Source organism: Pseudogymnoascus destructans (genome assembly GCF_001641265.1).
Source record: "Pseudogymnoascus destructans isolate 20631-21 unplaced genomic scaffold scaffold_1, whole genome shotgun sequence".
In the NCBI taxonomy this organism is placed as follows: domain Eukaryota; kingdom Fungi; phylum Ascomycota; class Leotiomycetes; order Thelebolales; family Thelebolaceae; genus Pseudogymnoascus; species Pseudogymnoascus destructans.
Window position 1 is genome coordinate 1,240,325 of NW_020167520.1, and position 24,639 is coordinate 1,264,963.

General features: G+C 49.9%; 12 protein-coding genes across 12 annotated transcripts; 9 read left to right on the plus strand and 3 right to left on the minus strand.

Annotated features, from left to right (window-relative positions):
- Positions 1–302: 302 nt before the first annotated feature.
- Positions 303–3,280, plus strand: GYP7 (GTPase activating protein). The gene is made up of 3 exons (XM_024464013.1): positions 303–600; positions 684–2,688; positions 2,743–3,280. The coding sequence occupies exons 1-3, from the start codon at positions 460–462 to the stop codon at positions 3,156–3,158; spliced, it is 2,562 nt and encodes an 853-aa protein (XP_024328373.1). The 5' UTR covers positions 303–459; the 3' UTR covers positions 3,159–3,280.
- A 107-nt stretch (positions 3,281–3,387) lies between these two features.
- VC83_00320 (uncharacterized protein) lies at positions 3,388–4,567 on the plus strand. The gene has a single exon (XM_024464014.1). The coding sequence runs from the start codon at positions 3,559–3,561 to the stop codon at positions 4,456–4,458; it is 900 nt and encodes a 299-aa protein (XP_024328706.1). The 5' UTR covers positions 3,388–3,558; the 3' UTR covers positions 4,459–4,567.
- A 463-nt stretch (positions 4,568–5,030) lies between these two features.
- On the minus strand, positions 5,031–5,868 carry VC83_00321 (uncharacterized protein; the record flags this gene model as incomplete). The annotated part of the gene is made up of 2 exons (XM_024464015.1): positions 5,031–5,549; positions 5,596–5,868. The coding sequence occupies 2 exons, from the start codon at positions 5,866–5,868 to the stop codon at positions 5,031–5,033; spliced, it is 792 nt and encodes a 263-aa protein (XP_024328707.1).
- A 2,967-nt stretch (positions 5,869–8,835) lies between these two features.
- VC83_00322 (uncharacterized protein) lies at positions 8,836–9,213 on the plus strand (the record flags this gene model as incomplete). Its single annotated transcript, XM_024464016.1, has 2 exons — positions 8,836–8,840; positions 8,910–9,213. The coding sequence occupies 2 exons, from the start codon at positions 8,836–8,838 to the stop codon at positions 9,211–9,213; spliced, it is 309 nt and encodes a 102-aa protein (XP_024328708.1).
- An 18-nt stretch (positions 9,214–9,231) lies between these two features.
- MSS1 (mitochondrial splicing system related protein) lies at positions 9,232–11,181 on the minus strand. Its single transcript, XM_024464017.1, has 3 exons — positions 10,822–11,181; positions 9,328–10,766; positions 9,232–9,277 (listed from the first exon to the last, which is right to left on the minus strand). Exons 1-3 carry the CDS (start codon positions 11,113–11,115, stop codon positions 9,259–9,261), a joined length of 1,752 nt encoding a protein of 583 aa, XP_024328709.1. The 5' UTR covers positions 11,116–11,181; the 3' UTR covers positions 9,232–9,258.
- Positions 11,182–11,340: 159 nt separating this feature from the next.
- VC83_00324 (uncharacterized protein) lies at positions 11,341–12,615 on the plus strand. The gene is made up of 2 exons (XM_024464018.1): positions 11,341–11,516; positions 11,566–12,615. Exons 1-2 carry the CDS (start codon positions 11,455–11,457, stop codon positions 12,464–12,466), a joined length of 963 nt encoding a protein of 320 aa, XP_024328702.1. The 5' UTR covers positions 11,341–11,454; the 3' UTR covers positions 12,467–12,615.
- A 71-nt stretch (positions 12,616–12,686) lies between these two features.
- On the plus strand, positions 12,687–14,161 carry VC83_00325 (uncharacterized protein). Its single transcript, XM_024464019.1, has one exon. It carries the CDS (start codon positions 12,932–12,934, stop codon positions 13,763–13,765), a length of 834 nt encoding a protein of 277 aa, XP_024328703.1. The 5' UTR covers positions 12,687–12,931; the 3' UTR covers positions 13,766–14,161.
- Positions 14,162–14,348: 187 nt separating this feature from the next.
- Positions 14,349–15,884, plus strand: VC83_00326 (uncharacterized protein). Its single transcript, XM_024464020.1, has 3 exons — positions 14,349–14,689; positions 14,873–15,038; positions 15,089–15,884. Exons 1-3 carry the CDS (start codon positions 14,531–14,533, stop codon positions 15,823–15,825), a joined length of 1,062 nt encoding a protein of 353 aa, XP_024328704.1. The 5' UTR covers positions 14,349–14,530; the 3' UTR covers positions 15,826–15,884.
- Positions 15,879–17,230, plus strand: VC83_00327 (uncharacterized protein). The gene has a single exon (XM_024464021.1). It carries the CDS (start codon positions 16,073–16,075, stop codon positions 16,991–16,993), a length of 921 nt encoding a protein of 306 aa, XP_024328705.1. The 5' UTR covers positions 15,879–16,072; the 3' UTR covers positions 16,994–17,230.
- A 231-nt stretch (positions 17,231–17,461) lies between these two features.
- CWH41 (Processing alpha glucosidase I) lies at positions 17,462–21,768 on the plus strand. The gene is made up of 3 exons (XM_024464022.1): positions 17,462–17,748; positions 17,835–19,801; positions 19,892–21,768. The coding sequence occupies exons 1-3, from the start codon at positions 17,511–17,513 to the stop codon at positions 20,150–20,152; spliced, it is 2,466 nt and encodes an 821-aa protein (XP_024328700.1). The 5' UTR covers positions 17,462–17,510; the 3' UTR covers positions 20,153–21,768.
- Positions 20,370–21,817, minus strand: VC83_00329 (uncharacterized protein; the record flags this gene model as incomplete). Its single annotated transcript, XM_024464023.1, has 3 exons — positions 20,370–21,101; positions 21,154–21,387; positions 21,791–21,817. The coding sequence occupies 3 exons, from the start codon at positions 21,815–21,817 to the stop codon at positions 20,370–20,372; spliced, it is 993 nt and encodes a 330-aa protein (XP_024328701.1).
- A 361-nt stretch (positions 21,818–22,178) lies between these two features.
- On the plus strand, positions 22,179–23,370 carry SEC22 (SNAP receptor). The gene is made up of 4 exons (XM_024464024.1): positions 22,179–22,357; positions 22,420–22,454; positions 22,509–22,618; positions 22,684–23,370. The coding sequence occupies exons 1-4, from the start codon at positions 22,324–22,326 to the stop codon at positions 23,150–23,152; spliced, it is 648 nt and encodes a 215-aa protein (XP_024328411.1). The 5' UTR covers positions 22,179–22,323; the 3' UTR covers positions 23,153–23,370.
- Positions 23,371–24,639: the final 1,269 nt, after the last annotated feature.

The following is a 24,639-nucleotide window of genomic DNA, read 5'->3' on the forward strand; positions in this document are numbered from 1 at the left end:
GGCCATGATTATGTGTTCGGTGTGAACTTGGCTGTATTAAGTAGTTGCAACACTAGTGATCTAACTGGGATCACTTTCTCCGTAACTAAGGTTAAATTAATATATCCAACAATCTTGATTCATTCGTAGATATCCCTATTTGGTTTTATTCGAAAGAAAATGGGGACGTGGACATTACGTCCCGGAACATTAGACGCGCAAGCCTCGCTGCAAGACCTGTCATTGTGGGGGGCGGCAGCTGACGATGCCCCGCCACCAACCCACCCCTGCCATGGTTTATCCTCGTGGTTGTCACGACCAACATCACGCAGCACCCTCTAAATTTAAACTCAAACAGGGTCCATAGAAGCTCTCATACGAACATGAGCAGACTAAAAGTGTATAACTTCATTTAAACATTCGAAGCCGCCAACCCCATCTGAATACAACAGAGCTCTATAGCTCTTAAGCCAAGGCACAATGACGTCGCGCAGCGAACCCTTCCCACCATCCCCGTCAGCCTCGTTCTACGCCCTCAGCGACGATGAGGAAGGGGACTATAATACGATAACACATACAAGCTCTGGGCGGGGTGTAAAGCTTCTTTACTCAAAAAGCAAGGTTCGTGCCCTATATTTCAGCTCTTGTGCAATCCGTGCCTCTCCGCCAGATTGGCCCTCAGACCATACTGACACCCGCGACAGGTTTACATTCACCCGACCCCATCAGCAAAAGATAATATTCCTGGGTACATCGCTCTATTACAACAGAAGACGCCCCAGCTAGAGCGTCCAACGTCGTCATCCTCATCGGCCTCCAAAAAGAGCACCGTTGCTCCATCCCTCTTACTCGCATGGCTTCCCGAAAGCTCCCTCGGCGATTCGCGAGACATATACGTCAAGGTTGACCTCTCAGAGGGGGACTCTCCACCCAAGCAGTCATACCTAGTCCCTCCTCCGCCGACTGCGACTTCCCACGGGCCTACTGTCGGGCCCTATGCGTTTGCCATACCCGTCAGCGAGATTTATTCTCTGCTTGTCCGCCCCCCAAGTCTAGGATGGTGGTTTGGAAGTGTTATAATCAACAGCCGAGCAGGCGACAGTTTTCCCGCTCTATTCTTCCACGACAGCGAGTGTCAGTCCACTATACTGCAGAAGAAGCGGAGAACACGGGAAAGTTTTGATCCATTCGGCGCGCATGGTGAGATGTTCTGGGGCGGCGACGAAGTCCTCCGGTGGATCAAGAGATATGTGACGGTTGAACGGAGCGGTGCCGAACCTAATATATACCTTATTGAGCCTAGTAAGGAGGACAAAGAGGCGTTTGGTGAGAATCCTGTGACAGACAGCATAGTACGGAGGGCGTCCAACTCTGCCGGCTCTGGTATGCGCATCGGCGGCGCGCGGGGTGCTGGCTTTGGCAGCCGTGAAAGATCTTCGTCGTCGAGAGATGACGGCGGTATGGATCCGGTCACCAAATTGTTAAAAGAGACAGGGTGGAACATCATGAATCAGTTCAGCAAGGTTACGACGTTTGCCAGAAGAACTGCCGAGACTGTGGTTGAAGATAATAGAATCCCTCCACAGATGAGGAGACTTTTACGGAACCCCGAGGTTCAGACGATTCAAGAGGAATTTGATGGTGCCAGGGTATATCTTGCTCGTTGGGCAATGGGGATACAAGAACAGAGCGAAAGAGACCGGAATCAGCGAATATGGACCGCGAGAGATGTTCTTGAAATGGAGGAGACAGGTGTGGGAGAATTTGAACTGCTCGATACGGAGATGACAGGCCTGAGTATGAAACAGAAGAGGAAGCCTGTCACACTTACAGAGTGGAAAGGATTTTTCGACAAAGCTACTGGAAAACTAAGTGTTACCGTTGATGAGGTTAAAGAACGTATCTTCCACGGCGGCCTCGACACAGAAGACGGAGTCCGGAAGGAAGCATGGTTGTTTCTCTTGGGTGTCCATCGCTGGGACAGCTCTGCAGATGACCGCAAGGCAGAAATAGCAAGCTTACGTGACGAATATGTCAGGCTCAAGGGTGCTTGGTGGGAGAAGCTTGAGAACCTCGGTGGATCCGGTGAAGTTGGGGAGTGGTGGAGGGAGCAACGGAACCGCATCGAGAAAGATGTTCATCGCACCGACCGAAATGTGCCAATCTTTGCCGGCGAAGACACTCCCCATCCAGACCCGAATTCTCCATTCTCTGAAGCCGGCACGAATGTCCATCTTGAACAGTTGAAAGACATGTTGCTCACCTACAATGAGTATAATCAGGACCTTGGATATGTCCAAGGAATGTCCGATCTTCTGGCTCCAATCTACGCTGTTATGCAAGATGACGCTGTTGCGTTTTGGGCGTTCACGAAGTTCATGGATCGGATGGAACGAAACTTCCTTCGCGACCAGTCGGGAATGCGTGCACAGCTCCTTGCTCTCGACCATCTTGTTCAGCTCATGGACCCAAAACTCTATCTTCACCTTCAATCCGCCGACAGCACCAACTTTTTCTTCTTCTTCCGGATGCTCCTTGTCTGGTATAAGCGCGAATTTCCTTGGCTTGATATTCTTCATTTATGGGAAGTGTTGTGGACGGATTATCTTTCGAGCAATTTCCATCTCTTCGTTGCTCTGGCGATCCTTGACAAGCACCGGAGCGTTATTATTGATCACCTCAAGCAGTTCGATGAGGTATTGAAATATGGTATGATATTTTCCTCGTCGAATTATGCAAGATCGGTTACTAACTCTCCCTCAGTCAACGAACTCTCCAACACGCTCGATCTGGAAGCTATTCTCATCCGTGCTGAAGCACTCTTCCGCCGCTTCGAGCGCACACTTGAGTCCATAGACAAGAAATCAAACTTTCCAACTCCTCGATTACGCCAAAGACCAACCCTTAATCCACGATCAAGCTCGTCTCCATCCAATCCACCAACCGGAAGAACGAGCGGGACCGACACCAGCACGGCGGCGGCAGAGGCTAATGCCCCGAATCCCAAGGGCAAGGATAAAACTGCGGGCCCGGAATCAAGCGCTATTCAGCAGCGAAAAATCGTTAGTCCTGAACTGAGGTTCCTGTTGTCCAGGAAGGTAGAGGTACTGCCGAGAAAGATCGTGAGAAAGAAGGGAGAAGGACTGAAGGGGAAGGACACGGTCGAGGGTTCAACATAGATGACACGAGTAAGGGCATGGCGTGGATGGAAAGGTGTTACTTGAATTTACGCGTTTTAATGAGCACTGGGTTGTACTTAGCTTTATAGGAGGCAGTTAAATCTATACAGGCAATAATAGGCTGTTATCATGTTCAATATAGCCCCACCTCTCTCTGTACTTAAAATAAATGCTTTGAAATCCTTCGTAAGCCCCCCGGTGGATACCCCACTTGTGTACCTCGACCGGTAAATAATTCGACCGCGCTCCGAGTACTGTCGTCATAAAACTATCAATCCAATACCGAAGGATTCGAAGCCCTAAATCAGCAGAATAAGCCATTCTCGTCGTGGAATTGAGGCTCAACTCATTACTGAGCAATACTTAACAAACCCACACACCCTTCGGACCCAGATCGACCATGGATCTCGTCTCGTCCATCCGCAAAGAAGGCTCCCGCGGCGGCGTCGACTTCAAATGGTCCGACGTCGAGTCCTCGACTCGGCGCGAAAACTACCTGGGCCACTCGCTCATGGCTCCTGTAGGTCGGTGGCAGAAGAACCGCGACTTAAACTGGTACGCCAAGGCCGACGACGCTATGGCGGAAGACGGAGAGACGGAGGAGGAGAAGAAGCAGAGGCTGAGGAAGGAGGAGATCAAGGCGATTAAGGAGGCTGAGGAGGATGCCCTTGCTCGCGCCCTGGGATTGCCGGTGAAGGAGAGAGTTAGCGATGCGAATGCCACGCCTGTTGGACAGCGGGAAATAAGCAAGGCGGTGCAGGATGTTGAGCCTGGAGACCAGGAGACGGAGGGGCAGGGGAGGTTTGGAGGATTTGTTGGTGCCGTTGGTGATAATGACCAGAAACTCGTGTTGGATGAAGGATTGGAAGGGGAGGCACCTAGCGGCTTGGCCGTGGCGGACGAACGCAAATCCAGGCGTGGTGATGATAGGGGTCACAGAAGGCCCAGGCCCAGGCATCGCCATCACCACAGTCAGAGAGATAGGCCCCGTTCAAGTTCAAGAGGCTATCGTCACGAGCGGAGTGACAGGTATCGGCATCGGGATAAAACAGAAAGGAGCAGGAGTCCGGATAGACGGGGCGATGGAGATAGAGAATCACAGAGAGTCCGGAAATCGAGTCAGGAAAGGAGGAGCAGCAGGGATAGGGGCCACAGCAGAGAACGGAGACGACGAGAGAGGAGTCCAGATAATAGGCAGAGGGATCGCAGTCGGAACAGGAGTCACAGCAGAGAAAGGAGGAGGAGAGAGCGAAGCCCGGACACCAGGCCGAGAGAAAGGAGGGGCAGGGATGGGGAGTGAGGGGGCAGCTAAATTGAATGGATTTGGAATTAGACTGTGGTTGAGGATGGTCAGAGAAATCACGCGGTGATGCAGCACATAGGAGAGTTGTTCTGTCAATATAATGAAACACAATGTTAATGCCGATGCAGTAGAGTGACGTGACTCTTAATTATCCTTTCTGGTTCACCTAAACACTATGGACAATCCAAGTAATGAACCTCCCGACTCGAAAAACACAACAGTCGCAAATCCAGATCACAATCCCCTCATGTCGAAAACCAAGCATAAAATAACAGCAGTCGAAAATTCAGATAACAACCCGCCAACTCGAGAACCAAGCACGAAATAACAGCCGTAGAAAATCCAGAAAACAAACCGCCAACTCGAAAACCAAGCACAAGAAAAACACAGCTCTCTAAAATCAAAAACAAACTCGCCAACTCGAATACTAAGCACAAAAAAAACAGCTCGAAAATCCAGATGACACACTCCCCAGCTCGAATACAAAACGAACTCCCGCCTAACCTTCTTCCCCCCGCCTGACCTCCGTAACTCCAACCAAAGCAGAACGGTAAACGTTATCCGAGAGATTACTCCCAAGGATTTTCCGGAATGGTCTGGCTCAACAATTCCTCGCCGGTAATATACCTAAATAGTCGGTATTTTTCGCGTAGCTCAACGGGCATTTCCTCCTCCGTCGGAAAGTCGTCCGTGAAGCCAAGTCTCTCAAAAATATCAATTCTGACTTCGCCGTGTCCTAACTCAGGATCTTCTATCGCGCGGATGCCAGGCTCAGGGCTAACATGAGGGGTGCTAGGGGCTGGTTTATAAGGTAGGTAGGGGAGAATTTCATCTTCTACCACGCGGAGGTCAGCCTCGGGGCTGTGAGCTGCACCGAATACATCCATCTGATCTTGGGGGTGGCCGTCATTAAATTCGGGTCTCTCGACTCTCATATCGTCTTTAGCTGCGGCATCCTGTTGTTCAGCATCCTGTTGTTCAGCATCCTGTTGTTCGACATTCTGCCTTAGCAACCCTTGTGGCCCGTTGACTCTGCTGAATGTCCCGTCGCCATTATCGTGGAGAGTATCCTGCAAATGGCCGTTCTTCTATTTATTATTAGTACTTCCTTACGAATATTCAAGTGCAACTTACCCTCTTCATGTGATTATAGAGGCCGGCCTTCCTGGTAAACACCTGGACACAGCCGTCCACGGGACACTGGAAGTGCCCGTTCTGGGGATTACTGTCCTCTGCTTTATACTTTACTGGGAGCAAGTTCACCCTTTCATTCTTAAGAGAGCGGTACTCTTTCCGAGTCCTTACTTCCCCCGTCGGATTCGGGTGGTGGATGGATATGGTCCTTCCATCCGCAGCAATCTTAGTTTTCCCTGTGGCTACTGTCTTTGGTTGTGGCCTGTCCGACATTCTCGAGGGTGAGATTATGTAGGTTATATATAATGTATAACTATAGACCTTTGATAGAAAGTAATAAGAGGTAGGATGTGTTTGTTGTTGTTGTAAGTAATTTGGTAGTGGTTGTGGTATTGACCGAAAGGAGGTGAAGTTGAAATGTTACTAAAAGCTTCACAGGTAGGCAAGCAGCGCACTAGCAGTTCACTTCTGGGAGTAAATACTATCCCCTCAATCTAGCTGCATCTCTGCTATGTGTCTGCTATTCAAAGTTGTTTCCACGGAGACGCTGCGTCCATCTTCTACATATCTTCCTGAATCCCCCTAGCAAATCACCGAGCAACAACAGACTTGGGAGAGAGAAAGTATACTATTATAACTACGTTCTAAGAGTACAGACTATTACGATCAAGCTGTATGAAGAAATTATGTTCGCGTTTGTTGGTTGTGGGTGGACGGACTTTGCAACGGCCTGGCTTTATTCAGGCCCCTTTTGACGAAAAGGAGACTTCCACTGTTGATAGCATCACAATCGCTCCACGCCCCACGACCCACAGCAATACTCCAAATCTTTTGAACTTCATAGCGATAATCTCCTTGTTGGTATTACCCCAGCAACGAAATTGCGACGCTGCTTTCTGATAGTCTCTACAATATCAACAATCTTATCACATACCGCACCATGCCCACCATTATGAGAACTTCGGACAAATTCACACAGCTCGAACACAACCATTTATGGAAACTGATTTGATCTGTCTCAGTTGGGCGCTAGGGTACAAATCACCGGAGCGGTCAAGCAACTGATATATCAATGGATGGCTTCAATAGAGTATATTGTCTGGAGAGCAACGTCCTGAGCCAACGCCAGGATGTTGCACTCGGTGAGTAAACTAAGCCTATATAGTTCTATATGTGAGACATCTACATGAGAATATCGAACACGTGACATGAACAGCTTCAGTCCCAACTGAGAATCTGATATAACTATTTGGTCTTCTCACTAGTTGTCAGGCGTTCAATTAACAAGGTCCTCTTGAACTACTCTACTGCTGTCCAAGCCTTGGCAAGCGCCTCTCTCAGCGATCCTTGAGAATCCCTCATCGGAGTCATCGGAGCCGCCTTGAGTTGGCCTCGAAGGATCTCTGGCAAGGCAAATCAGTATGCCTTGCCATTGACATCAAACAGAGGCATCCTTCATCCTTCTCGGTGGACGACATTACCAAAGAAATACAACACTGTCCCGGTACAGGGGCAGAAAACAGTGGCAGCCACCCCAAGGCAACACTTCCAAATCAAGAATGAAACAATCTGCAGTCGAGCGAATGCACATAGGACTCGAATCTTGGTGCTTGTTTCGTGGTTGCTAGAAAATCAAAATGTTTCTACCTTAATGATAACTGCAGGAAATACGGGACATTTGACACAGCTGAAGCCTTAACGGCCCGAGTTGAAACACCTATGACTACCGCGACACGGTCAAATCTTCGTATTTGAAACCGCACCAGCCACCGGTCATCAGGTTAGTCATCCTTCTGGCATAAATCGCTGCAGTGATACTGTAAAAGCACTGCCATCACCTTGCTGACAGCATTTGAGGCTGGGGACCAAAAATAGAAATGGGCCCCTTGCAAGCTAGCCGAAATTATTAAGCGCAATGCTCTTGTGTATAGCGCTTGTTCCTTCTCTAGGGGTCTGCCGCCGATGACCTGCCATTGCGGGCGTCCCGTCGGCTCGAGAGAAGGGCCGCACCAATCACCTCAGCCATCTTATGGACCCCATCCAACGCGTATGTCGACCAATCCCATCCGGAATCTCGACTTCCCTGTCATCGCTAAAATAGAGCGCAGCACGCAGCAACATGCTAAATCGTGTTACTTTGCGTTCTGGTGGCTTACGGAATCATGGAAAAAGACTCGTGTTATTCCCCTTTCACCCATACACTGCCACATTAGAGCTGCTACAGCGCAGATCCACAACTCCGAATTTGGGTCTAAGTTATCGTACCTGCAGCCCCCGGCCGCCTAAGTTGGTACTCGTACATATCACAGAGTGAGATTACGAGTACGACCATGTGGCCCATACGACCACAATACCGGTGCCGAAATAGACTCCCTGAGATCCCACCCCGCCAGCCACGTTTCTAATGCCTGCTTGTGCTGCGCTGACTAGATCCCGCGCAATACCGAGTCCTGGAAAGGACGCCGCTTCGCTCTGTAATTGGAGGGCGAGTGCCTGCAGGGTTGCCATGTCTACGTCGGCGTGGGCATAGGGCTGAGTGTGTGACGAAATGCCGCGAGTTCCTCACCAGATTTGGGGTTCCGCAGGGGAACTGTTGCCTGGGCCTCATCCACATGAGTAGTATATATGGCTCGTAGACTTCCTCCATGATTCCTCTCTTTTTCTCCATCAGCATCAGCATCTTCATTACACTTCTCACATTCACACCATCATCAACCCTTCTTACCTCAAACACACTCATCACTTACATATCTCCAACTTCTTCCAACCATATCAGACTTATACACACCCCTGAAATCACTCAACTATCCCATCACAATGTCTTTCACCTCATCAACCATCTCTTCGGCCACCTTTGGCTGTGCCCTCCTGGACAGATCATCCGCTTCATCTACCACCGAGCAGATGACGAACCAAGGCCGCGGCGGCTACAACCGCGGACCCGACGATGATGAGCCCGAGGACGGACGCGGAGGCTACAACTAAGAATCTCTTACTTTGTTGTCACGCGGCTTTCAATCATCGAGCTTGGGTCAAACTTGGCGTTACAAAAATAAGATCTCATATCTCTCCTCGCGGCATTCTCGCTGGCGTCCTGAACACTACTTCATTCGAAATTATGTTTTCATCCTTACGCTATATTATTACTACGCGCATTGTCGGAGTTATGGATAGAGCTGAAGCATCGAGTCACTCAGCAATCATCATCGTCATTGTTCGCATTTTCATCGCATTTTCAGCATGGCGTACTAGCGCCGTAATTCTCGCATCGCATCGCAATTATTAGACTGCTTCTTTTCTTCCGTTTTTGAGAGGTTGGAGCATTGGCTGGCATTATCCTGGGGCATCAGCATCAGCATCAGCATTGGTATTGGTATTGGTATTGGCATTGGCATTGGCATTGGCATTGGCATTGGCATTGGCATTGGCATCAGCATCGGCATCGGCATCGGCATCGGCATCGGTATCGGCATCGGCATCGGCATCGGCATCGGCATACACATCAATAGACGCATATGGACGGACATTTGGGACGGAGTTACGCATTTGATTTCACTGGCATTGGATATTTTCATGGCATCGCGGATAGTTTTTGTTTTAGAATATGTATTTGCATAGATTGCATCAATAGATAATCTCACTTCTCACACACAAGTCCATTGTCTATTTCCCCACACAAAATCTGTTGATTGTTAGCATTGTATCATTTGACCGGACGACAGCAAGATTTACTTCTCAAATACTACTCCCAATACCTCCTCCACGTCCCCACCCTCACCTCGGCCTGTAAGTTTACTAAGATTATTCGCCGCGGTTCTCAGATGCTCGGCAGCCACCACAATATCGAAATCCAGCGACATATCAGCTTCTTGAGTCTCGCTCTCATACAGGGACAGGTATTCATCGCATCTTGAGAGAAGTTGACGCTGGCGCTCTGTAACTCCGTACAGGTCTTCATCGCCAAGGGTGGTAAGGGATTGGAAGGAGGATGTGAGGTTAGAAATTAGGAATGAGATGTTACCCGCATCTTTAGCTGAGGGTGTCGATATAAGATCCGATTTGCATGAAATGGGAATGATCTTGTTCTCTGGGACTGAAGGCAGTGAGGACTTGAACCTGTGGAGGATCCGAGCGAAGGTAGTGTCGGGGATAATGTCGGTTTTGTTGACGACTACCACGTATTGCTCCGCTTTGGTGGCAATGTCGAGAGCCTCCGTATCGTAGCGTATTTCCCACTCTTCCTGCCCATTTGAAGCCTCCACCGAAGCCATCACAATAATTAGATCAGACTCCGCAGCCTTCGCTTTAGCTCTTCTGATCCCCTCTTCTTCGACTTCTCCAATGCGGTCTCTTATCGTGGCGGGTTCACCGTCAATTCCAGACGAGGGTGACCGCAGCCCCGCCGTATCAGCGAAAGTGCACAGATACCCTTCGATATCAAGGCCAACTTCGACAATATCTCTCGTCGTCCCCGCCTCGGTACTGACAATCGAAGCCTCTCTGCCGACAATTCGATTCAGTAGCGAGCTCTTCCCAGCATTGGGAGGTCCAAGCATCGATATTCTGATACCCTTCCGCAGCATTCCACCACGCCGACTCCCTTCGTCATGCGCCTTGATAGAAGCCCGTATATTTTCAACAGCAGCTCCCACATTCTTCAACAAATCCGGATCTGAGTCCGCAAAGTCATGATCCTCGGAGAAGTCGATCAGCGCCTCTAACTCTCCCCGCGCCTCAAGAAGCTGCTGTCGCCAGCCTTCATAAGTCCTCCCCAGAGTGCCAGAGTTTCCCCTCACAGCCGCTCTACGCTGCTGCTCTGTCTCCGCGGATAAGGTGTCACTCAGCGCCTCCACCTGTGCCAGATCAAGTCTGTTGTTCTGGAATGCTCGTCTTGTGAACTCTCCAGGCTCTGCATAGCGGATCGTAGAAGTAGATTTGCAGTGTGAGATTGCTGATAAAACGGCTTTCACTGTTGCAGAGCCGCCATGGATGTGCAGCTCCAGCATTTCTTCGCCAGTGACGGTTTTCGGCGAGGGGAAGTGGAGGACGAGGGCGTCTGAGTCGAGAACGCTCGGCTTGGAGCTGTTGGTGGTGTTTGGTTCGTAAAGAGTCCGTAGAGTGGCGTATCGGGGTTTAGGGGTTGCTCTCGAGGGGCATAATGCACGATATACCTACGGCAGTTAGAATGGCAACTCAGAGTGCGCTCCTTTGAGCAGAGTCGCTCACATCTGAAGATCCAGTCCCAGAAACTCGAATAATGGCAATCCCCGCCCTGCCCGGAGCCGTTGAAACTGCATAAATGGTATCATTAAAGAACGAAACAATGCCACGACCAACGCTTTCCCGATTTTGTTGTCCCTGTATTGTACTGTGAAAGCATCGGCGCCTGGGAGGGATATTATGTGATGGATTCAAGAAATCCAGCCCAACCCTTGAGCTGGCCCGCGATGCATTACGCAGGTAACTGAGTAGAGTCGCTTGCGCACCGCGCCGTGCTATAAGAGTAACATTTCGCTTCATTGGCGCAACATATCATACAAATGCGATGTAAATATCGATGTTTGAAGTTGGATTGGCAAGGCTGAGACTTTGCGATGCGCCAGGGATTGATTTGGCTGGTAGTTGGTACGTACTCGTACCTACATCTAGATAAGGCTGGCGGCCTGGCGGGGATTTGTTGTTGCCTGGAATTGTGTATTGATCCGAAAAAAGTTCCCCAGACAGAAATATTTCTTATCAGCGAGGAAATCTACAACCTTTTTCACGGCCTCAAATCATCACAACGAAATAGTAGGAGGCTACTGTGCAAACTTCTAAAATCGGTTTTCAGAACCTTCGAATAGGTTCACCGTTTCAAAAATGTCTTCAGACGAAATCGTCTGGCAGGTTATCAACCAGCAGTTTTGCTCGTTCAAACTCAAGTATAGCGAACCTCCAGTCTCGTGATAAATCAAAACTAATGTTTTCCAGAACTACGAAAGAGAAGAACTTCTGTCGCAACGAATACAATGTCACTGGTCTCTGCAACAGACAATCATGCCCTCTGGCCAACTCGCGATATGCCACTGTCCGCTCGAATCCCGATACGGGCACCCTCTACCTCTACATGAAGACAATCGAACGTGCTCACATGCCGTCAAAGCTGTGGGAGAGGATAAAGCTGTCGCAAAACTACGTCAAAGCGCTCGAGCAGGTCGATGAGAGATTAATATACTGGCCAAAATTCCTGGCACACAAGTGCAAGCAAAGACTCACGAGGTTGACACAAGTCGGCATTCGCATGAGGAGACTGGCAAAGGAGGACGAGAGGTTAGGCGAGAGGGTTGTTCCAAAGCTTGCTCCTAAGGTCAGGAGAAGAGAAGAGACGAGAGAGAGGAAGGCGCTTGCTGCTGCGAAGGTTGAGAGGGCCATTGAGAGGGAGCTGATTGAGCGATTGAGGAGCGGCGCATACGGTGACCAGCCATTGAACGTCAGCGAGTCTATCTGGAAGAAGGTACTCAAGGGCCTTGAGCGACAGGGTGAGGGTACCAGAGACGAGGATATGGACGAGGGAATCGAAGAGGAGGAGGACGAAGAAATGGAGGAGGAGGAGGAAGGTGTTGGCATGGTCGAGTATGTCAGCGACTTGGGCGAAGATGAAGAAGATCTGGGAGATCTCGAGGACTGGCTAGGAAGCGATGCTGAGGAGGGCACTGACGAAGATGAGGATGATGATGAGGACAGTGAGAGCAACAGCGATGAGGAGGATATCGCAAAGAAGCTTGGTCCCAAGAGGAAGCGCCCAGCGGCGCCAAAGGGCAGGCCAAGGAAGACCGCCAAGATGGAAGTCGAGTATGAGGTTGAGGGTGAGGCACGCGCAACTACTACATGAGAACTGTCGCCAAGGAGTGTCATGGGATTGTAAATAGTTTGATAGGAGCATACGTTGATACCAGAAAACAATTCCATGCAATCGCGAGAGTGCAAAGATAATTCAAGACAATCATTGAGTAATAAACTCCTTCAGCTTTTGTTGTTCTCCATGAATCTTTAGTATATGCATCCCGCGCCAGGCCTTAAATCTGGGTGGAGCACTTGGATGCGAAACCTTAATCGACCAGTAACAGCCGCTACGTAACCCCACCTTCCAACTTTGTACGAGTCTACCCACCTCGGTGAAGCACTTGAGACAACAATCCCGTCCTCATTCACAACCGCCTCCTTCAACACGGCGATCAGAAGGTCAGAGCACCTTCGTTGCCTTCAAAGCTTTACTTCTTAACAGAAGTCACCTCTCAACTACTGAACGCAACAACGACCACTTGCATGGGCACAGCAACTTTGGCAACACGCAATCATGTCATCCTACCTTTCCAACCTCCTCACCACGACATCCACCCGCTATGCTTCTCTTCGCAACCTCCTCCCGGCTGGAGAAGCTGACGGCGATACCCCAGACGATACACACATCTGCAGGGTCCTACGCGCCTACTACATCGAGAAGGGCGGAGCCTTTCCACCTTGGCTGCCACCCGACCCAAAAGCCGCTCCACCCCCGCAGGTTCAACAACAAAACTACGGCGCACCTGTCGGAGCTGGATATGGCAATCTTGCGAATGCGGGTAGCAGCGGCAACAAGCTAACGAGCTTATGGGACAACAAGGCTTCCTCGGGTTCCCCCGCACCGCTTCCAGTTAATCAAAGCTTGAGGCAAGGGAGACCAGGTGGATCTCCAGCGCTACGAGCCGGTGGTGGAATGCAAAGAGGGCAGCAACAACAGGAATACGTGGCTGCGCGGCCGTTGCCGAGTCAGAGGGATGGGTCATACCAGAATTCGCCCGCCTTACAGCCCACGACCAGCGCAGGTTCGGCACAGGATCGACTGAAGCAGAGATTATGGGGCGGCGCAAAGAGCAACAGCTCGTCACAAAGTTCACTGGATCAAGTACAAGGACAACCGCAAGGGAGGAGCCCTGGGATGAGCCCGGGAGGGAGCCCACAGCCACCACAACCACAGAGGGGTGGCTACGAAAGGCAGGAGAGTTATAACAGTGGCAGATCAAATGAGAGTCCAGGCATGTCCGCGAACTCGCCTTGGTCACAAGATGGTAACGGAGCTGGACAGTATGGAAGACAGGGACAGTATCCAAGGCGGCAAGGCTTGTCCAGCAATCCGAGGGGGTACAGATGAGTAGATGTCACATGCGGGGTGAGATAACGTTTTTTATGAATACTTTGAGCAAGGCGTTAGTGGCACCTGGGAGCAACATGTTTAAATCTAGCCGTGGGGCAGAATAGACAGCCATGCGGCGGAATAAACAGCCATTTTAGATGCTCATGCAAACTAAACTGCTCGTCTCTTCTCCAAGAGGTTCTAGTTAAATTCTACCTCAATATAACTACATGACTTAAATTTCCCAACACTATTTATGAAAGCATACTGGGTAGAAGGGCAGTTTTGTGGATATAATAAGAGCTTCGGCGTCTCAACTTAAAGACACCAATGTACTGAATCAGCCATCAATTATTAACATCAAGCGGAATATACTGTTTTCAATGCGTCGCGGACGTAGAAGCGAAATTGCTAAACATTTAAATAACTCGTTATAATCGTAATTCAAAAATTTATCTCATGGTATTGCCAAAGTTGTTATTCAACAGCAAACGTCGGTTTATTGGTCGTCTTGCCCCACCACTCTCTGATCAGGTATCAAACGAGACCTTCCTGTTTTCCCTAAATTAGAGGTTCCAAATTTGTATTTTACTACCTTCACATCTGAGATATGTAATAGTTATTATTTATTTATTTTTATTGCTAAAAGTCTTAAATTTGTTGGGTGTCATATTATGTATTGAGGCTAAATAATAAAATCCGGTAATTGTCAAAAATCGGAATATATTTCGAAAATCTCATCTTTCCACCAACAGGTCACCCAAGAACCATACTACCACGAAAATGGCCCCATCAGCAATTGCGCAGAGGAGAACACATAATTTATTACTATTTCAAAAGCTACTGAACCTTCGTGATGGGGCGAGTCCATTTACGTTGCTGTTGGACACGTTAGAACAGTCATCACAGCCGGTCGTTCGCGAGTTCATAACAAGGGCAAAGGTGAGTCAAATAGCAGAACCTGCTTTAATCCTCCTGTAAAGTTTGGACGTGTAACTGTCCAAACTTTACAGGAGGATTTTTTTTTGCGATGTACTGCCAGTACGAGTACTGTGCCGTTGCAGGCGTCTGGGGAGCTCGTTGTTTGCCTGGTTTCTTGTGGCATGTTTACTGATCATCATACAGATTGCCAAATCCAAAGTCATATATGTATCATTTCAGACTTTGAAGTCGCCTTCACAGGTCGACGTAGTCATCAGAGCACATGGCAAGCCATTGGCAGCTCTCAAACAGGAGATTCTGACGCACCTGCCTCCGCCGCCCAGTGCTGCTGCACCAACACCGAGTGCCAGTGAGTCCTGAGCTGCCCAGCCACCAAGCGGAAAACTAACGGTATTACAGAAGCTATTGTCATTATTGATACGCTCTATTCTTTGGCCGCTTCGGCCTCATCCTCTCTACCGGGCTTCTTGTCGTCATTCTTGTTCCCGGGCATCTCTATCGTCGCCACATACCACCTTGACATCCCTCTTACCACCCAGAAATCACCAAATCCATATGCCCCAAGTCCACTAACTACTCTTTCCTACTTGGCAACGTCTATCCTCCGCGTCTCCTCGCTCGATCACGCCGTGCAAGAAAAGCGCGCACGTGATCGCAGTTTACCAGAACCAACCTTTGGTTTGCATGAGGGAAGGGATGGCGTTATTATCGGGCGGAAAAGCCTCGGCGAGCAAGTACAGGGTGTGGTCGTTGAGATGGAGATTCGACGCAAGAGTGGACGGGGAGTGAGGGAAGTTCTAGTTTTGGCTCTATCATCGGCATCACTGCCATCTTCGCTGGAGGCAGGTGGAAAGATGAGAGTTGGTCCTGGTGCTGCGGGAAGCAAGATCTGTTTGTTGGATGATCATCCTCTTTATGCAGCACCGGAAGTTGGTGATGGCCAGGGAGCCATGGACGATGAAGACGAGGAGCCGGAATCGACTTTTAGCCTTGGCCTGACAGAAAAGCAGAAGAAGGACAGGGAGGGGGTTGTGCTACCGTATTTTGATGCACAAAGTGGTGGAGGGGATGGGGGGAGAATTTTGTATGAGATGGGGAGGGAGGATGACTGGGATCCTGAGGAGGACGAGATTTAGAATTAAGAGGCAAATCACCAGTATTAGAGGAAACAAATCCCGCAAAATAAAAAAGCTACTTTTACTTCTAATTTTTTTGATATCGTCAGTTATATTTCATGGTGATTCCAAAGTGCAATAAAGTGAATCAAGATCACGTGCAACCGTAAATATTTGTGCCAAGCGACTGGGCGACAGCCTCGCAGCCTCACTCCTAACCTCCCCAAACAACATACCACCTCCATTGACTCTCTGAACCGAACTGAATATGGCAGAGCCACCATATAAACGCCCAAGGCGAGACTTTGACTCCGATCGCGCACCCGTTGACTCTCGAAATCCTCGCGACAAGCGCGGTGGAAGACAAGGGCCAGACCGTGGCAACGACCGAAATAGATCGTACAGATCAAGAACTCCCGAGCGCCCACGAGACCGTGAACATGGCCGCGACAACCAGCACTACGACCGCGGTGGTGGACGACGAGATGATCGCAGAGATCGGGACGGCGGACGGAGAGACGACCCGCGCAGAGATGACAGAGGCAGGCATGGTCCGCGGGATATGGACAGGGATGGAGACCGGAGGCAATATAGAGATGATCGAGGTGCTCGAGACAATGACCGAAGTCAGCGTGACAGAAGGAGAGACGGAGAAGGCGACTCGAAACGCCGTAGCAGAAGCCCGCGTGGAGAACGTTCCCGCGAAAGAGAACCAGCTGGAGATGCTGTGCACCCAAATATGGCCCGTGTAGTTGAGCAGGAGATTCCACTACGACAGGGAAGCCGACAAGGAAGCCGAAACGCCACGCCCCCAGTAGCATTCAAAGTTGGCCGACCAGACAGCCGAGCGGGTTCAAGAGATCCTGGCGGACAGAGCCCAGCACAACCGGATTCAGCTGCTACCAGCGAGAGCACAAGCCATAAGAATAAGCCCAAAGCAGCCGATTTTATTGCCGCCGACGAGATGGGCGTTGAAGAAGGCGAGGAGGACGATATTGAGGTTGAGGATGATGCAATGGCAGCCATGCAGGCAATGATGGGCTTTGGAGGATTCGGAACTACAAAACAGAAGAAAGTATTGGGGAATGATATTGGTGGGATCAGGAAAGAGAAGAAGACGGAGTACAGGCAGTATATGAACAGAGTTGGAGGGTTCAATAGGCCGCTCAGTCCTAGCAGGGAGACATAGTGGACGATTTGGTGCTTCGAATGCATAGCGTGCAGCGTATTTTTTCAAGATAACCAAAGACTTTACAATGAAATTATTTGACACCCCAAGTTTCATAAATTACAAAATTGAATGTTAAATTTCGAGCATGTCTTGAAGATTGGTGCTCACGTTAATTGTTGGAAGCTCCCCTGGTGACGTGTAAAGGACTTCTTGGCGAGTAGGGCAGTGGGAAGTCACGGGAAGGAATATACGTAGAATCCTGGTCTATTGATACGAAGACTGAACGCTGACCCTCCTCCGAAGGTCCGCGTTCCTACTACGTATATAGTTCTACGTGTCTTGTCCGGACCGACATGCCTCCGTCTTGGCACTGAAGGGCACGTGAGTATTGCCCGCACGTGATTCGGTTCGTGACATGACGTTTTGGCGAGGCTGAAGGCAAGGCTGAGTGGGGTTCGTCAAACGTGTCAACACGACCGAGACCGTCCAAAGACAACTTTCGGGGAACGTCAATTCTTTATAATTGTGTTTCAAGATGGTGTGCATAACATTAGCGGCTGCAGCTATACTCAGCCTTTCCTTAACACCGCACGTGACCGCCCAAGATGACCCGTCAATCCTTCTTGGGGAGATAGGACGAGCCTCAAACGAGAGCTTGCTATGGGGCCCATACAAACCCAATCTATATTTTGGAGTGAGGCCGAAGATACCAAAGAGTCTCTCGGCGGGGCTTATGTGGGCGAAGGTGGATAACTTTCAAGATGTACAGCACAGTATGTTCTGGAGCAGAGTCAGCATGCTTCAATGCTTCTGGCTTAGAATATGGACCCTGGATGATTGCTGACTGTGATATGTGTAGATTTCAGACATACATGCGAACAAAATGAAGGGATGGTGGGATATGGCTGGGACGAGTATGACGTTCGCAATGGCGGCCAGCAGACTGTCCATGACGCGGGAAACAATATTGATATCACAACCTCATTCGTCAAGATCCCAGGTGGAAAGCATGGCGGCAGTTGGGGAGTGCGGGTAAAGGGGACGCCTCGAGAAGATGCACCAGATATGTTGATGACGGCCATGGTGTTTTATGCTACATTAGAAGGGCTTGGAAGCTTGGAAGTCGAGAACAAGCCCGACAAATTGGGATACGAAGGCGATGTGACGCTGAAGGGAAGCTCTGCTGGACTTGGAGAATACAAGTTACTCGTTACGAAAGGAGAGGGCCGCCATCCAACGGAAACTCACGATTCATACAAGGACAAGCCGCTGGACCGAACAATGGTGCGTTCGATGACCGCTGCAGAGGAAAACCTATGGCAGATCAAGCCACTCTTTTACCAAGAGTTGAAGGGCCAGATCGAAGGATATGTGGAGAAATACACAGTTGAGGCCATGCCGCCCCCATGGCAGGTATACACACTACCCAACGATGCGGGAAGTGGAAATATACAGATGGTCCAGAAAGTATTCGAGGGACCATTCGAGTTCGATATCATGTTTTCCAGTGGCTCAGCTACGAAGGAGGTTACCAGCGAAGATCTTACGGAGGGAATAGAATCGGCGAGCAACTCTTTCGTAGAGAAATTCGGCGATGTATTTGACTTGAAGGCACCATACAACGGACCTAAATACGTCCAGTTTGCCAAGAGCATGTTCTCCAACCTCTTTGGAGGCATTGGATACTTCCAGGGCGACGAAGTAGTCGACCGCTCTTACGCCCCAGAATACGACGAGGAGAATGAGGGTTTCTGGGAAGAGGCCGCCGAGGCACGGGCGAAGAGAAGAGAGCAGCTCGAGGGCCCGTTTGAGCTTTACACAAGCGTCCCCTCGCGACCATTCTTCCCGCGTGGATTTCTTTGGGACGAAGGTTTCCACCTTCTGCCTATAGCCGACTGGGATATGGATGTCGCCCTCGAAATTGTTAAGAGCTGGTTCAATCTGATGGACAGCGAAGGCTGGATTGGCCGCGAGCAAATCCTCGGCAACGAGGCTCGCAGCAAGGTCCCTCCGGAGTTCCAAGTCCAGTACCCGCACTATGCCAACCCCCCAACACTCTTTTTCATTCTCGACGCCTTCGTTGAGCGTCTCTCGAAGCCAAATGAGTCCGCAATCACAGTGGAAGAATCTCCCAAGCTGGGCCAAGCGGGCCTCAACAGCGCCCACACCGACAACCCTGAAGTCGCGAACCAGTATCTCCAGGCAATTTATCCGCTCTTGAAGAAACAGTACCATTGGTTCCGCCGCACCCAATCTGGCGATCTCGCGACGTACGACAGAGAGGCGTTCCCCTCAAAGGAAGCGTACCGCTGGCGCGGCCGCACCGTGCAACACGTCCTCACCTCTGGTCTTGATGACTATCCTCGTCCACAGCCACCCCACCCTGGAGAGCTCCACGTCGACCTCATCTCGTGGATGGGTGTGATGGCCAAGTCTCTTAAGAACATCGCTACCTACCTTGGCGAAACCCAAGATGTGGCCGAATTCACGCGTAACGCGAACGGCATCTTGCGCAACATCGATGATCTGCACTGGAGCGAGAAGGAGAAGACGTTCTGCGATGCGACTATTGATGAGTTCGAGGAGGACGTCCTGGTGTGCCATAAGGGATACATTTCTATCTTCCCGTTCTTGACTGGACTGATAGAGCCCGATAGCCCACGTCTAGGCGCTATTCTTGATCTCATCGAGGACCCAGAGGAGCTGTGGACTGATTTTGGAATCCGCAGTTTGAGCAAGTCAAACAAGTTCTACGGCACAGATGAGAATTATTGGAGAGGTCCGATTTGGATGAATATGAACTACCTCGCTGTGCGAGAACTACTCGTAAGTTCCATTTGCCTCCCCCCCCCTTCTCCCCCGTTTTATCTCCTGCCTCCACCTTTGTCACCCTGTGCCACTCTAACTCTTGCACAGAAAATAGCGCAGTCATCCACTTCCCCTCATGCCAAGCAAGCCGGCAGCATCTACAGCCGTCTCCGCCACAATCTCGTCTCGAACGTGTATAAGTCTTGGAAAGAGACCGGATTCGCATGGGAGCAGTACAACCCCGAAGATGGACACGGGCAGCGAACCCAGCACTTCACCGGATGGACCAGTCTTGTGGTAAAGATTATGGCGATGCCGGAGCTGGAAGCCGGGAAAGCCAGTGGCGAGGAGGGCCACGACGAATTGTGAGAAGCGAGAAGTTATGCAATCGAGTGGGCCTAGGTCCTCCGGTTTGTATGGTAGCTACTGTGAAAATTTCGGTGTAGCCTCTGAAAATAGCTTCAAGAATTCATAGACTCACGCATTCGTGACGACCAGTAACTAGAGCACAATATAACTCGTAAGACCAGGAGTTTGCATATGATAGTTGTACTCGCGTATCCTCCCGTATGGACTCTGATATTTCTCAGTCATCATCTCCTTGAAGTGAAAAGTGAAGAGCCTGGCGAATATCCCAAAGAGTGCCGAGGTCTTGGTTGTTGCGCAAGACGCGAATGGTCTTCCAGGAGTTGCCATTTGGTAGCTTTCCCTCCACACGGCCATCGGCCTCTACGGCAGCTTTGCACATGCGCTCAGGCCCATTGATTTCGGTGATTATATCCTCGTCGCCTTTTGAAAACTTTGAGGCGCCTGGTGGTAAAGAGCATTGTAGGACCCTTTTGTGTCCCGAACCTTGGACTTCGATAAACTTGATTTCTTTCTCGATAAAAACTTTGCCAATGGTTCTCTGGAATAAGAATATGTCACCAGGTCTGATAAGCTCACGGGTGACCAGGTCATCGAACTTTATGGAGCTAGAAAGCCCTGTAAGAACGTTGCTTTGGAGCTTCTGCTTTACTCCCCAGAACATTTCGTACTCGTTATCTTTCCTATCATCAAACTCTCCATCTGCACGCTGTTCAGATGCTGCCGCGGCTTCCTCAAGCCATCTGGGCTCGTTGCGGCCTTCGGCAATGTCTTCTTGAGCACGACCCAGGTAATGGGCCCAGTTTTGATCAAACTTCAAGAAATTTTCACTAATGCGGAGTTCGCCCTCAATTTCATCAATAACATGCGAGTTTTCTGGTAGCATGCTAATAAGCTTAGCTTTGGTTTCCTTGTCAAGGATATTCCAAGCTTCCGGGTTTGAAAAGAGCCCCTATTGCCCTTGATCAGCACATATCTCCAGCGGTGACATGAGCCATACGGACCTTTAAGTTTGCATTGGCCAACGGAGACTTGGGGTTCTGGAGAACATTTTCCACACTCCAAATGCCCGTTCTGGCCTTCTTGGCCTTCTTAGCAGTCTGCGAGCTTGCCTGGTTCCTCTGTGGACGCTTTGCAGGGCTGACAGCAGAAATCGCGGCGGATAGCGGCCCAGTATCTGATGCCTCCTCAGTGGCGCTGGTACACTGTGAGCGACGTGAACCAGGCATCTCATGCTTCTGATCAGTTGTCAAATTGTTAGCATCGTGATCAGTGCTGTCTTCAGCAACGAATTCTTCCATGCTGTCCATTAAGTCTGCGAGAGCTTCATCCCCGTGACTGGAATGTGGCATCTCCGAGCCATCATTGGACGCATACATTTCGCCTGTAGCAGACTTTGCATCGGACTCAATGTTGGATTTGGTTGATTCTCCTTCTATTTTCGACCGCTATTATGGCGTAGCCATAATCTCTAGACGCATGAAAGTAGGAAATGTTAATGGAGCAGCTAGACTCCTAGTAGAATATCTCCACTCTGGGAGTATAAACGGCGCTTCGGCACAAATCGCTAGACGTTTTTGAGGGACAATATGTACGAAATGAAAGTCACAAGAGCAAACACATGGATCGTGACGAACTCACCTTGACATCCCCCAACATCCTGGTCATATTCGGATAATGCACGGGCCTCGGCGCGTTTGTCGCGAAGGAGCTTCTCATAAGCGCGCGTGTAGAATATCAAGTCGTCGCCGGACTCAAAGAGAAACGCTGAGGGCATCAGTCATGAGAGTATCTGGAGACGATATTGTTAGTTTTGCAGTATTGAGAGTCTTTTTGTACTCCAGTGGATCTGGTCGCTGGTGAAGCTTGTTTCTACTCCTACGCTTAGTTGAATGAGCTGTTTCATGAAGTTAAGTGAGGAGTATATATATGTGTCACGTGCCAACAACCACCCAGGTCCAGGCTCGCCAGCCCGCAGGACTTGGCCCATGCGGCTTATCTCCAAACTATCTGTCCTGAAGCCTGGGGAGGCCAATCAGTAAATCAAAGCCACTGCATTTCCTGAGTTGAAATTGCACATCTTGAAAGAGCTCTTTATTATAGTTGTGCTACGTTTGCCTTTATTCAGTCGTCACCCTTTAATATTCTGCAAGATACGAGCAACGACGGAAAAGATGATCAAGTCAACGCAGATCGCGAGGTTAGATGGTACGCACCGCCAATTCTCAATTCTAAGGCCCAATGAAACCTATGCTAACGTGTTTCTTTAGGGCTCATGCTATGCGCATCGATCGATGACGAGGCTGTTCGTACACCACCCCCTTGAACTATGCGAAACGGTACTGACCAGACCTAACAGACTGAGAATGCCCTCACGGAAATCAAATCAAACGTTAAGATGGTTCTGAGGCGGTTAAACCGCAACTCAGAACCACAAGCCAGTATTGAAAGCGGGGCCTACACATTACAGTGAGCAGAAACCTGCCTCGGCACTGCCATTACAGAGGACAACAAAGCTGATACACGATCCCCAGTTACCTCATCGTCAACAGCATAGTTTACATCGCCATATGCGAGCGCTCATACCCCCGCAAGCTCGCTTTCACCTACCTATCCGACCTCTCCTCCGAGTTCAGCTCAACATACACAAACGCGCAACTCACCGCACCCTCTCTGCGACCATATGCCTTCATGGAGTTTGACACCTTCATCCAGCGTACGAAAGCGACGTACTCCGACACGCGCGCGACACAGAACCTGGACAAGCTGAACTCGGAGCTGCAGGACGTGACGAAGGTGATGACGAAGAATATCGAGGATCTGCTGTACCGAGGAGACAGCCTGGAGCGCATGGGGGAGATGAGCTCCAGGCTCAGGGATGATAGTAAGAAGTATAAGAGGGCGGCGGTAAGGATTAATTGGGAGCTGCTTATGAAGCAGTACGGGCCGATAGGTGGATTGATTCTGTTCATCGTTGTATTTTTGTGGTGGAGGTTTTTCTAGAGGAGCTGTGGCAAGGCAGTGCAATCGTGGCGGGGAGAATAGACTACCGATGAATGTCAGAGAAGTGCCAACGCGGGTGGGACAGTGGTAATCTGGACGCGTGGAACGCGGCAAGGGAGAAGGAAATAGGAGGAAATGTAATATGAGAGACAGAAACGCGAGTTTCGCGTTATGCTTGCATATCACGCGTCAGATAGAGCTAAGCAAATATGAAGAAGGTTCTTCCCGTCATATCAGGCCAATAACTTCACGTCGAATGTGTCTAGGTTTTGGGCTTGCAGATTGCCGGTGACTGACCCGGGTCATTGGCCTCTTGAGGCTTGGTGCCATGCCTCATTTTCGTGAGATCGGTATGCGTTTCGGCCAACGAAAACACGAAAAGGATAATCACAACAGTTCATAAAGATCGACTCCTAACTGTAGTCGGTCTGCGGTGCATCCGCTGGTGATTTAAGGGCGCTGCGATGGCGGGGTAAAGGATCGCAGATCTGCATGCTTTAGAAATTCGATTTTACGACACGTCGCGCGAATCTGGAAATTACTGCGTCGCGATGTGAGACCGCAAAACTCTGCATCTGCACTGTGATGGTGAATGTTTCTCATATTACATACCACTGCGAGGTACAGCTCTCCAAACAGCAATGAAATTACATGGTAACCACACTTGTTCCAACAATGGCCAAACATCAACTCTTCTATTAGACATTATTATGGGGTTAGATATCGTACTCGTAGTTTGGTGCAGCCGTTTCCCGCGTCACGTATGACGATGTATCAATAAATGCTTGATACTAGATACCCCTTTTCACGGAAGGCCGGTAATGAAGATGGCCAACGTCGCATTGTTGTATTGTAGTGGAATTATCGTCAGACAGGAGGTTTCACGTTGTTGCCTCTCAACTGCAGCAGGCCGTCGGTTATCAGGGGTCATTGGACAACCCCCTTTTTGAACTGTGGGTGTTTGCTGAGACCTGTTGAGAGGCCAAGAGGGCCAGCTATATTAGAATCTCTGGCTGCCCGATCTGGTGCTTAACGAACGATATAAACTCAACACACCCTCTACCCTCTATCTCTCGAAACCAAAACCAATTTCTTTTTTCGCTGGAAAGCCTTCACAAACATACCTCGCCACCAACGCAAGTGCTCGCCCTCCCCGTTTCCAGCCATCTAGTCTTAACTATTTTATAGAACATGAAATTCCACGTCACAGTCATCTTCCTCCTCGCGCCTCTCGCACTTGCTGCGCTGGATGGTAAAAATAACGGCAACCCACCACATACTACAATCCATGTCAGCGAGGCATTAAATTCAGCTATTGCCAAACTTGGTGGCCTATTGGGGGGGGTTGGAGCCCCTGGAGCTGTCCCCGGAGCTGCCCCTGGCGCCGCTCCCGTTTAAATAGAAGCCCTTTGTGTACTCAGGGTTGAAGCATGGAGACGTCCAAGCATGCCTATCAAAGAGTACATCATTTGTCGTTTGGTTGCAAC

What these genes read in the sequence shown, in the direction of transcription:
- MSS1 (XM_024464017.1), bottom strand. Translation starts at nt 11,115, where the DNA reads ATGAAGCGAAATGTTACTCTTATAGCACGGCGCGGTGCGCAAGCGACT. An exon ending in CTGGGACTGGATCTTCAGAT is followed by an intron (nt 10,767 to 10,821) that starts GTGAGCGACTCT and finishes TAACTGCCGTAG; the next exon opens with GTATATCGTGCATTATGCCC.
- VC83_00325 (XM_024464019.1), top strand. Translation starts at nt 12,932, where the DNA reads ATGTCATCCTACCTTTCCAACCTCCTCACCACGACATCCACCCGCTAT.
- VC83_00327 (XM_024464021.1), top strand. Translation starts at nt 16,073, where the DNA reads ATGGCAGAGCCACCATATAAACGCCCAAGGCGAGACTTTGACTCCGAT.
- VC83_00324 (XM_024464018.1), top strand. Translation starts at nt 11,455, where the DNA reads ATGTCTTCAGACGAAATCGTCTGGCAGGTTATCAACCAGCAGTTTTGC. An exon ending in TTTTGCTCGTTCAAACTCAA is followed by an intron (nt 11,517 to 11,565) that starts GTATAGCGAACC and finishes AATGTTTTCCAG; the next exon opens with AACTACGAAAGAGAAGAACT.
- GYP7 (XM_024464013.1), top strand. Translation starts at nt 460, where the DNA reads ATGACGTCGCGCAGCGAACCCTTCCCACCATCCCCGTCAGCCTCGTTC. An exon ending in TTCTTTACTCAAAAAGCAAG is followed by an intron (nt 601 to 683) that starts GTTCGTGCCCTA and finishes CACCCGCGACAG; the next exon opens with GTTTACATTCACCCGACCCC. An exon ending in CGATGAGGTATTGAAATATG is followed by an intron (nt 2,689 to 2,742) that starts GTATGATATTTT and finishes ACTCTCCCTCAG; the next exon opens with TCAACGAACTCTCCAACACG.
- VC83_00320 (XM_024464014.1), top strand. Translation starts at nt 3,559, where the DNA reads ATGGATCTCGTCTCGTCCATCCGCAAAGAAGGCTCCCGCGGCGGCGTC.
- CWH41 (XM_024464022.1), top strand. Translation starts at nt 17,511, where the DNA reads ATGGTGTGCATAACATTAGCGGCTGCAGCTATACTCAGCCTTTCCTTA. An exon ending in CTTTCAAGATGTACAGCACA is followed by an intron (nt 17,749 to 17,834) that starts GTATGTTCTGGA and finishes TGATATGTGTAG; the next exon opens with ATTTCAGACATACATGCGAA. An exon ending in TCGCTGTGCGAGAACTACTC is followed by an intron (nt 19,802 to 19,891) that starts GTAAGTTCCATT and finishes ACTCTTGCACAG; the next exon opens with AAAATAGCGCAGTCATCCAC.
- VC83_00326 (XM_024464020.1), top strand. Translation starts at nt 14,531, where the DNA reads ATGGCCCCATCAGCAATTGCGCAGAGGAGAACACATAATTTATTACTA. An exon ending in AGTTCATAACAAGGGCAAAG is followed by an intron (nt 14,690 to 14,872) that starts GTGAGTCAAATA and finishes ATCATCATACAG; the next exon opens with ATTGCCAAATCCAAAGTCAT. An exon ending in TGCACCAACACCGAGTGCCA is followed by an intron (nt 15,039 to 15,088) that starts GTGAGTCCTGAG and finishes ACGGTATTACAG; the next exon opens with AAGCTATTGTCATTATTGAT.
- SEC22 (XM_024464024.1), top strand. Translation starts at nt 22,324, where the DNA reads ATGATCAAGTCAACGCAGATCGCGAGGTTAGATG. An exon ending in GCAGATCGCGAGGTTAGATG is followed by an intron (nt 22,358 to 22,419) that starts GTACGCACCGCC and finishes GTGTTTCTTTAG; the next exon opens with GGCTCATGCTATGCGCATCG. An exon ending in AGCGGGGCCTACACATTACA is followed by an intron (nt 22,619 to 22,683) that starts GTGAGCAGAAAC and finishes CACGATCCCCAG; the next exon opens with TTACCTCATCGTCAACAGCA.